An 11268-nucleotide genomic window follows, 5' to 3' on the forward strand; every position below is an offset into this window, starting at 1 on the left:
CAAGTTTTTTATTAACCAGTCCCAAGGGAAATCCTGGGGATAAAACAAGAGAAAAAACTATAGCAGGTGTTTTCCTTTCTGGGAAAAAAAAAAGTATTATAAAGTATTCAAGGTAATTAACAAAATGTTTATTATAAAGTCTACACTTGATCTTAGCCAAAAGGCTGAGAAGCAATGCAATAAAGTCTACATATGGCTTTCTGAGGTTTTTTTTTTTTTTAAATTTTAAGGAAGACACAGGTGTAAAATAAGGCAATTCACACTATCAGTTTAGGTGATAATAGCACTGCAACTGGCAAAACAAGTAATCCAGTTAGCTAATGGCAGATATTTTAAGTATATAAAAGTATATATGGTATAATGGGATATTAGTTCTTAAAATACCTATGCCTTATAAATAAAAGCTCAAGGTAAATCCACAGAAATATTTTTTTTTTTTTTTTTTGAGACAGAGTTTCACTCTTGTTACCCAGGCTGGAGTGCAATGGCACAATCTCGGCTCACCGCAACCTTCGCCTCCTGGGTTCAGGCAATTCTCCTGCCTCAGCCTCCTGAGTAGCTGGGATTATAGGCACGTGCCACCATGCCCAGCTAATGTTTCGTGTTTTTAGTAGAGACGGGGTTTCACCACGTTGACCAGGATGGTCTTGATCTCTTGACCTCGTGATCCACCCGCCTCGGCCTCCCAAAGTGCTGGGATTACAGGCGTGAGCCACCGCGCCTGGCCTACACCTAAATCTTAATCGTGGCCTTTTCTAAGCAGGAGGATTATGGGAGATTTGGATTTTGTTCATATTCCATCTATTGAACAATCATCATAATTTTATAATCAAGAAGAAAATAAAAAAAAATGTTTCCAGTGCTAAAGAATAAGTAAAGTGTGTGAACCAAGAATAGCTCTAAGGTTCTAAGAAGCATATTCTTTTTTCAAATAGTGGAAAAATCAAATGAAGCAAAACAGCCTGATTCCTTCTTAGTGTAGCAAAAAAACCCAGGTTTCAGTCAGAAGACCTGGACTTGAATTGGGGTTCTTTCATTTTCTAGATAAGCCATTGAAGCTTTTCTTGAATAAGTTGCCTTAAGAAACTTTATAAAATGTATTTCAAAGTATTCAAACCAAATCAAGAAATAGATGAAAATCTAGAAAACCTTCCTCTCATTAACATAAAAAATCATATACCAGAAAGATAATAATTTGTAGTTGAAAAAACCGAGAAGTAGACACTTGATTTCTCTGAGACCTCAATTATCTTCATCTATAAAATGGGTATAAAGAATCAGTGTCACTTCCAGGGCTGTTATGAGGAATAAATTAGTTGATGTTATGTCAAGTGCCTGATACACAGTAGATGGTAAAAAACTCTAGACCAGACCTTACACAAGGATGCAAATGGTGGTGGGGAAAGGACCTGCACTTCAAAGGGCTTCTGGTTCCTATCCAAGGAAAAGATGAATTAATTACACCGGTCAAGGGTTGTGGTTCTAAGATGTTTTCTAAGATTCTGAAACATTTTAAATCTCATCTTTTGTCATTTTTGTTAGCTAAGGAGTATGCTTTAAGGATTAAAAAAATATTAAAATGAAAAAAAAGCAGTTTTCCTTAGGATCATCAAATGTAAAGAAAAAATTATCCCAAAGTTGATCTGGGATTGAATCTTTTACCTAATTTGTAACTTTTTCTAGGAAGAAATAAGCGTTCTAGATTAAAAAAAAAAAAAAAGCAGTTTTTGGATAATAAATTTTCCGGGGAAATGACCTTCTCTTCCCATCCAGCTGTTAGTCAAGAATTTAGCAAACTTTAAATAGAATTACTCTTCCCTTTGTATGTCTCTTTTTGAGACAGGGTCTCGCTCTGTCACCCAGGCTGGAGTGCAGTGGCACCATCATGGCTCACTGCAACCTCCTCCACCACCACCACCACCTCCTCCTCCTCCTCCTCTTCCCCCCCCACCTCCCATCCCCCAGAGCAAAACTGATCCATCCTCCTCAGCCACGAGAGTAGCTGGGACCACAGGTACGTACCACCATGCCTGGCTAATTTTTGAGTATGTGTATATTTTTAGTACAGATGGGTCTCACCATGTTGCCCAGGCTGATCTCGAATTCCTAAGCTCAAGTGATCCACTCACCTCAGCCCTTTTTTCTTTTGAGATGGAGTCTTGCCCCATCTCCCAGGCTGATCTTGGCTGACTGCAACCTCTGCCTCCTGGGTTCAAGCGATTCTTCTACCTCAGCCTTCGAGAAGCTGGGATTACAGGTGTGCATCACCACATCCAGCTAATTTTTGTATTTTTAGTAGAGACAGGGTTTTGCCATGTTGACCATGCTGGTCTCCCACTCCTGACCTCAGGTGATCCACCTGCCTTGGCCTCCCAAAGTGCTGGGATTACAGGCATGAGCCACTGTGCCCAGCCAGACTTTCTTTTTGTATCTCTAACTTCTCTTTTCTCTTTAAATGTCTCTGCTGAGAGAAATTTTGGAATTGACTTTGATCTTGGAATATGATTGTAATTAAGCTTTGATATGTGGCCATAATTAAATTGTTACGGGTGCACGTCCACAAAAAATTGTTTTTAACCAAGGAAGGAGAGATGTAATTCCTACTGAGCCAGTCCTGTGGGTGAAGAGCCCCAGAGAGCAGAGGAGGTGGCAGTGGCTAAAGGAGAGCCCCAGAGGACAACTGCATCCACAGATTGATGGACCTGGAGGCTGAACAGCAAAAGACTTCTAGTACTCCCCTATCAAATAGGAAAGCATTATATACAGCACCTGCTTCGCAGGCCTTGCTGTGGTAGGGCCTATTGCACAAATTAAGGGCTTTTATGGAGCCGTGGAAGGCGAGGATGTCAAGTGGTGGCTAATTTGAAGATCCAACACAATGAATGAATGAAGCAGCACTGAAGTTTGGTTTTGTTTGCATATCTCAGCCAATCAGATTACCAGTTTACTATACAAAAAACATGGGGAATGGTTTAAAAGATACCATCTAATTTTAGATATCCTTCACTTTTTTCCTCCCACTTTCAACAAGAAACTCACAGATTTAGATTATAAACTTTAACAACAGAAAACAAATCAAATTTAAGAGTTTTGTATCTTTAAATAACAGAATAACATTTGCCCAACCTGATTAACCCTCTCCATCCTCCCCACCTTCCCAGTCCCTCCCTCCTTTCCGGTCCTAAGGTTCCTACTCCTTCTCAAGTCTTTTGAACTCATAGTCCTCTCTCAATCCCACACATTGGACATTGAAGCAAGAAGTGTGTTCTTTGAAGTTTAATCTTTCATATTTGTATGCTTTCTCTCAATTCAATGTAATTCCTTTTTTTTTTTTTTTGAAGGCTTTTAAATCTAAACAAATCAAAAGCAAACAAACTCCTGCAATGCCTAAAACAGTGTCTTGCACCTAACACACTACCCGAAAAAAAATTGTTATTAATATACAACTCTGATTAGCTCCATGTCTCACGCCTATAATCCCAGCACTTTGGGGGGGCCGAGAAGGGCAGATAACCTGAGGTCAGGAGTTAGAGAAACATGGTGAAAACCCTTCTCTATCAAAAATACAAAAAACTAACCGGGCGTGGTGGCCCACACCTGTGGTCCCAGCCGCTCTGGAGGCTGAGGTGGGAGAATCACTTGAGCCTGGGAGGTAGAGGCTGCAATGAGCCAAGATCGCGCCACTGCACTCTAGCCTGGGCGACAGAGCGAGACTCCGTCTCAAAGCGGGGGGGAATCCTCCTCCATTCCCTTGCCACTGGCTTTCCCCTCCCCTCCTCACTTAACCCCTGCTTCTCGCCGCCCCCCCCCCACCACACCCCAGCCACGCCACAGCGACTGGATCTAAAAACAAAGCCCTTCCCAGACCCCGCGGGACCGCGCGCGAACGGCTTTGCAGCCGGAGCCCGGCGCCCCCTCCGAGCTCTCGAGGGCCCCGGGGTCCCGGACCTCTCCTGCAGCGAGTAGGGCCGGGGCTCTTAGCGCCTGCGAACCCCGGAGGGCCTGGGGGAAGGTCGGCTTCTGGGGGCCGGGGCGACGGGAGAAAGACACCGCTCGCTCCTGCAGATCCCAAGCCGGCTTTACTGGGCTGGCGGCGACCGGGGAGTGACCGACAGCCACGAAGCTGCTGCCACGTCAGGCAACTTCACAAAACCCGGACGGGGGCAGGTGACGCAAGCCGGGCGGCCGCGGCGGGGCTGCGCCTGCGGCTACCCAAGGAGGCTGACCTCCGGCCCGGTCGCCCGGTTCAGCGACGCCCCGGCTGGCGCCGGCGCCTGCCCGGCACTCAGGGAGGCGGGGGTGCAGCGGAGGAGGCGGCGCCATCGCGAAGCCCGCGCCTCGCCCGCACTCAGCTTTGTCACCCCGCCTGCAGTCCGGGCTGGACTGGGCGGCGTCTGCGGAGGCTCCTCGGCCAGGCCCCGTCCGCCCGAGCCGTGCTGAGACCCGGGCAGCGGCCGCGTGGAGAGGAAGTGGCAGCGGCCCGGGAGGCCGGAGCCAGGCCAGCGACCCGCCATGGAGACCCGCTACAACCTGAAGAGTCCTGGTGAGCGACGCTGGGGCCCCCGGGGGAAGAGGGCAGGGTGACCTGGACCCGGGGGCGGTCGCCGCGGTCCCTTAGCGTCTGGCGCCACTCATGGCTCCGCTCCCGGTGTCGCGCTTTACGCGAGACCGCCGCCTGCCCGGGAAGTGCAGGCCGCAGGGCGGGGTGGCGTGAACGCCCGCTGCTAATCCCCAGGCGGGCTAGCGCGCCGCAGCACCCGGCCTCTCCCTTTTCTCATCTTCGCCCCGTCCGGTAGAGCTGGGTCAGAAACTCATCCCTAAGAACAGGTGTAAAGGTGATGTCGGTGGGCGACAGTCAACAACCCCTTGCTGTACCTGCATCGGGAACACCGTCGCTATTCCTTCCCGGTCGCTGCCACTGGACTTCTGTTAGCCGGCTGCATTACTCACGTTTGAGGAGTTGGTCGTTTAAATATCTTATTTGCGGCACCTGGGGCGAATAGAATCGCAGACATAAAGGAAATGTTCTGTAACGAAACCAGTTAACTATAGAACTAAAACAAAACAAAACAAACAAAAAATACCTAGTTGAACCCTGTACATGAGAACTAACCTTGATTTTTGTCATACTGGCTAATATGAAATATATCTGTATTCAGTCGTAGAGATTCCTTTCCTGCATTTAATGATCCTGCTTCATTTACACAAGCAGTCCCAGCAATCCTAGCCTCTAATTACTTTCTGGTGCATAATAAAGATAAGTAACTAGCTTTCTCAGCTTAATAAAACAGGCTTGAAATGAATCATTGGATCCTCTAAATGGTATTTTTTTCTACCTGTACCTTGGTAAATTTTGCCAGGAGGAAGAAACTCCACAGTTAACTCTGCACACTCTAGGATATTAATGATGATTTCACCAACTCTTGCTGTTGCTTAAAATTTCCTTCCAAAAAAAGCTGTTTCTCGGTAGGAATTAGCAAAATTAGCATCCTTATGGAAAGAGTTGACATTGTGAATCTTTGGGGTTTTTTGTAAGGTTTCAGAATACGCAAAAATCCCAGAAAAGCCTGAGGATATTGATTGGAGGGAGCTTTGTTAGCCTGAGTGCTGCCAGGCTAAGAAATGTCCTTAGGTGACCAAGTGTGTAGATTTGGTAATAACATTTTAGAGGCCACTGACTCCTTAAAAAATATGGTGAAGACCTGGCATGGTGGCACGTGCCTGTAATCGCAGCATTTGGGAGGCTTGTGGGGGTGGGTGGCAAATTACTTGAGGTCTGGAGTTCGAGACCAGCTTGATCAACATGGGGAAACCCTGTCTCTACTAAAAACACAAAAATTAGCCGGGCATGGTGATGGCGCACTCCTGTAGTCCCAGCTACTCGGGAGGCTGAGGTGGGAGGTTGGCTTGAGTCTGAGAGGTGGAGGTTGCAGTGAGCCAAGATCGAGATTGCACTCCAGTATGGGTGACCGAGAAAGACTCCACCTCAAAAAAAAAAAAAAAAAAAAGGCCGGGCGCGGTGGCTCAAGCCTGTAATCCCAGCACTTTGGGAGGCCGAGGCGGGTGGATCACGAGGTCAAGAGATCGAGACCATCCTGGTCAACATGGTGAAACCCCGTCTCTACTAAAAATACAAAAAATTAGCTGGGCATGGTGGCGCATGCCTGTAGTCCCAGCTACTCAGGAGGCTGAGGCAGGAGAATTGCCTGAACCCAGGAGGCGGAGGTTGCGATGAGCCGAGATCGCGCCATTGCACTCCAGCCTGGGTAACGAGAGCGAAACTCCGTCTCAAAAAAAAAAAAAAAAAAAAAAAAAAAAAAAAAAAAAAAAAAAAAAAAAAAAAAAAAAAAAAAAAAAAAAAAAAAAAAAAAAAAAAAAAAGAACCCGGAGTGGGGGTAGGGGGAAGAAAGAAAAGCTTAATGTATGATTGAATTATTTACATTGTGGTAGATTTAACTAGTACTATTTGGGTAGAAACATCTGGTGGCTCCCGGCTCACAGGGTTCCTTACGACAGCAGAGGTGCTAAGTGAAAGGTCCAGAGGATAATACACATGTGCGTAGTAGTGCAGTTTGGAATGGAGAACTGGTGGAACCCAAGAGATTGTTGTCAGAAAACATCACTCAATTTCAATAGGTTAGACTTAATACTATGAGGATAAGCTTTTAAAATTCTCCAGAATTTTGTACATTTCCAAAGTATGTGAACTATCATCAGCTGGCTGAGCTTTGGTTGACATCATGCTTCTAGCTGTGTCATAAATTGCTTCCTTTTTTTGGTTTTATTTCCTCAAAGATAGTGTTGCTGCTTTAAAAAAACAATGCTTTTTTTTTTTTTTTTTTTTTTTTTTTTTTTTTTTTTTTTTTTTTGAGACAGAGTGTTGCCCTATCACCAGGCTGGAGTGCAGTGGCACAACCCCGGCTCACTGCAACTTCCGCCTCCCAGGTTCAAGCAATTCTCCTGCCTCAGCCCTCCGAGCAGCTGGGACTACAGGCACGCACCACCATGCCCAGCTAATTTTTGTATTTTTAGTAGAGACGGGGTTTCACCATGTTGGCCAGGATGGTCTCAATCTCTTGACCTTGTGATCCAGCTGCCTTGGCCTCCCAAAGTGCTGAGATTACAGGCGTGAGGCACCGCGCCCGGCCACAATGCTTCTTAAAAATCTATTTTTGTTAGTGTGTGGATTATTTGGAATTCGTGGAGAAGTTGTATTAGGTGAGATATGAGACTTACTGAAAATGCTAGGAGGCATCCTGAAAATCCTTCCTTTGCTTTATTCTCAGTCCTGTGGTATTTTTAGAGCAATGCCTATATAAAGGAAAACAACTGAAAATTCCAATCTCCTGTGTATGGCAGGGTGCGTGTACACACACGCACGCATGCACGCGCACACACACACACACACACACACACATAAAACACCAACCAACCAACCAAACAAACAAAAACAACCACACAGTGTGAGGGATATAATCCTTTACTTTTTATCTGATGTGGGGTTTTCTTTGATGTATGAGTGGAAAGATTAAATGAAGACAATACTGTACAGATAACTGGTTAAGGATTAGTGCACTAGCATGTGGATAGTAAATCTGTTCATTTCATAGGTGGGAAACTTTTTCCTTTATGATTTTTTTGGAATGGACTTGTGATTTTGGCTAGAGCTGTTGTGTAGGATCACCTCATACGCCTCTGACTAGCCTGTCAGTAGTTGTCTGTGGATCAAGCTCCCTGACCTGTGTTTGGGTCTGCCCTGGCTAAGGAAGTAGGGTCTTACAGAACAAAGTGGGGAGACATATGTATAAAGAACCTCCTTTGGCAGCTTCTTCATAAGGGGGCCATTGACGTGCAGCAGGTAATGGGAGTATTAGAGACTGCTGCAAAAGTACCTGCTGCCTCTACCAGAAGTCTAAGAGTTAGCTCTTCATGCCGTTGGTGTCAACTGCACCTTCACACTAATCCACTCAAGGTTTCATGTCCAACTCAGACCCTTCTTCTAAGCTATAGATACAGAGAACTTATGGTGACTCAACACCTTCATCTTGATTTCCCAGAGAGAAAAAAAATCTCTGCGAGTATAAAAACGAAACTCATCAGTTTTCTTCTCCTACCCTAAATTTGCAGTTTACTCTAATATTCCATATCCCAGGGATAGACAGCACTCAGGCACCTATGGGAGTCATTTTTTGTTTATTTGTCTGCTTCCTTGCTCCATCCCTTTCCTGAAACACACAACTCAGTACACACACAGAAACACATGTATCTAGTCAGTCACTATTGTCACCAGATCAGTTAAAACAAAAACTGATTACCTCTCAAATTGAAAAATTTTCAGTAGCTTTCTGACAGCTGTTGATAAAGTTCAAAGTAAACTGCTTAGCTTGGCCTACAGGGCTGCTCATGATTGACCCTGGCCTTCCTCACCAGCCTCATCGTCCACCACTCTTATGCTGTTTTGCATTTTCTTTTTTCTTTTTTTTCCGAGACAGGGTCTTCCAGCCTGGAGTGCAGTGGTGCCATCACAGCTGACTGCAGCCTCAACCTCCTGGGCTCAGGTGATTCTCCCACCTTGGCCTCGCCAGTAGCGGGGACCACAGGTGCACGCCACCATGCCTGGCTTATTTTTGTATTTTTTACAGAGACAGGGGTTTCGCCATGTTGCCCAGGCTGGTCTCAAATTCCTGAGCTCAAGTGATCCCTCCACCTCGGCTTCCCAAAGTGGTGAGATTATAGGTGTGAGCCACTATACTGGGTCTGCATTTTTACCTATCCATCTTGTCCAAACGACTCTCCAGGTGGAGTAGCTTTTTTCACTTACATGCTTTGGTTCCTTTTGAACCTCTGCTTAGAATGTTTTCCTTTAAAATCCATCTGAAATTCCTGTAGTTCTTCAAGCTTTAAGGTTCAGCCTTGTCTAGCTCCGCTAGGCAGACTAAAGTAGTTTCTGTATATACTTGTACACATATGCTTGGTCAATATTACCATTTGTATTGTAATTATTTTCATGTCTTTCTCTACTCTTATGGAAGACAAGAAGCAGGTCATGGTCATTCTTTTATCTCCAACACTCAGACATTCTTTGTTTGTTGAACTGATACCTTTGCAGGGCCCTCCTGGGCAGAAACGTCACTCTTTAGGCATTTGCTTAAGTACCTTCATTATGGGAGCAGGAAGAGGCAGTGAGGGAGCATGCCTTCCTTAATATACCTGTCTCCTGCATTTCACTCATGCTTTGGAAATTGATAATATCAAGATAATTGCTTTTCAAGAGAAATCCATATATGGGAGCCAGTGGCCTGTAGAAGATCCCTTTATTTGTAGCTGGATCCAAACCCCAGTGTGAGCCTAGTGAGCTAGCCCCAGTGTGTGAAGAATGCTAAGGCCTAGGCCCACAGCACCTAGAGCATGGATCCAGAGTGCCCATGTGACCTCTATAAGAAGGAAGAACAAAAGCAGGGATGCAGGTGTCACCCCTTCCTTTCGTGGCACATTGTATCTCACCACAGTGAAAGGATTCCATGGAACAACCTTTCCAAGAGATAGGAGAGGAGCTGGAATAAAAAAGTTTCCTCTCTAGCCGTGTAGAAGCAAGAGATGGAGTATTAGGAGGGGCCAACTATACTGTAGCCCAGTTGCCAGGCAGCACCCTGAACCGTGACCGTTTCCTAACAGTGGTATTTCTCCTCAGGAGGCAGGGAGCCATGCCATAAGGCCAGCTACATCTGCTGACTCATGGTTTTGAGTTAGGAAGAATCGTTGAGAAGGCCTTATATCCCAGTCCATTTGCAACCTTAATAACTCAGGGCCTGGGCAAGAGAGACAGGTGAAAAGGAAAGGAGAGTTATGTGGAGAAATTATTGTCTCTTATTTGACAGATGTAAACATCAAGCCACAATCGGATTAAGTGACTTGTTCAAGGACTTACAGCTACAAAATGTCAGTTCAGAATTTTAATGCAGCTCTAAATTGAGTCTCTGTTCCTTTTCACTGAAGCATTCATAATATATGTTATTTTTGGAAAAAATAGATTATGGAAATAATAGACCAATCTCACCTTTTGGCTACATGGCCTTAGCTCTTACATGGTATGTGCCTATGGCTTATGAACTAATAAAATCAGCTGTTTAATTGTTGAACCAATGATTGTTCCTTTACAGGATTGGTGCAGATACATTCTTATAACAATTCTGACCCTTTATACATCCCTCTCAATATCCAGATACAAGTTTTGAGTGTTTATTGTCTTCTCTCCTGTTGAACTGAGCTGAGTAGGGAAGAGGCAGAGAAAATGTGATAAGGGTATAGAATGACATAAAATCTGACTTCAGCTTAATCATTATTGAGTTCAGTCAGTTGACGAGGAATGAAGGAAAAACAACCTTTTTGGCATCTCCAAACTAATTAACTTCAAAACAGCTTCCATAATTGTATTTCTGTCTAATAATATTAACTTAAAGGAATGATATGTTTAAGTGGCTTGAAAGCAGGGTTTTCCATCCTTGTTCCATGGGTCTGTTCAGGAGTGAAATGGAAGCGCAGGGAGTAGCCTGCAGGCCCTTCCGTTGGCCTCTTCAATCAGAGCGGCTATGGGGTTTTTGTTTCACATGTTGGGATTCTCATTAAGCTTTTATTTGAATAAAGGATTTTGTTTTATTAAATAAGTTTAAAAACCTTGTCTTTAATCGGATTCTTAGAAAAAGATAAATTTAGAGAAGATAGTAAAATTTAATTCAACTAATATTTGAGCTCTTACCATGTGCTTAGCCCTGAGGAGACTGTATTGCTGCACTGTCATTACTATTGCTTAGCAGGGAAGATGGATGTTAAACAAGTAATTAAAGGGGGACGAACTTCATAAAAGGAAAAATACAGTATTATGATGGCATAGAGCAGAGACTCAACCTGGTCTCTAGGGCAGTGGTTTCTAAACCTAACCAGAGTAATTCAGAGAGCATTCCTAGTCTGCACCCCTCCCTAGGACCCTGCAGAGATTTTGACCTGCCCAGATTGGAATCTGCAAGCACTGAGAGGGGACAAGGGAAGGTGTCATAGAGACGTTCCTGAGAAGTTACTTAAAGGTCTAGGGTAGACAGACTAGATGGTAAGGTGGAGCATGGGGCCGAAGCTGCGTGGCCCCTGAGGAAAGCTGTGTAGAAAGGTCTAGAGTAGAGGGCAGGTAAAGTATGTTCAAGGAATTGAATAAATTACCCAGTCTCTAGACTTAGAGGGAGAGGGTGTCTCAATATGTACATGTTTCTTTTTTTT

General features: G+C 44.7%; 1 protein-coding gene and 1 pseudogene across 2 annotated transcripts in view; one reads left to right on the forward strand and one right to left on the reverse strand.

Annotated features, from left to right (window-relative positions):
- LOC119467981 lies at positions 1-176 on the reverse strand (annotated as a pseudogene).
- A 3668-nt stretch (positions 177-3844) lies between these two features.
- UBE2J1 (ubiquitin conjugating enzyme E2 J1) overlaps positions 3845-11268 on the forward strand; it is a 25040-nt gene continuing 17616 nt past the window's right edge. Inside the window, exon 1 of one of the 2 annotated variants that reach the window (XM_037730801.1) lies at positions 3845-4543. In XM_037730801.1, the coding sequence (XP_037586729.1) occupies positions 4513-4543 (31 nt within the window). In that variant the 5' untranslated portion in view covers positions 3845-4512. The remainder of the gene's footprint in view (positions 4544-11268) is intronic. The other variant, XM_017506803.2, reaches the window with a different exon arrangement.

This window comes from Cebus imitator, unplaced genomic scaffold, assembly GCF_001604975.1.
Source record: "Cebus imitator isolate Cc_AM_T3 unplaced genomic scaffold, Cebus_imitator-1.0 Scaffold359, whole genome shotgun sequence".
NCBI classification, from domain to species: domain Eukaryota; kingdom Metazoa; phylum Chordata; class Mammalia; order Primates; family Cebidae; genus Cebus; species Cebus imitator.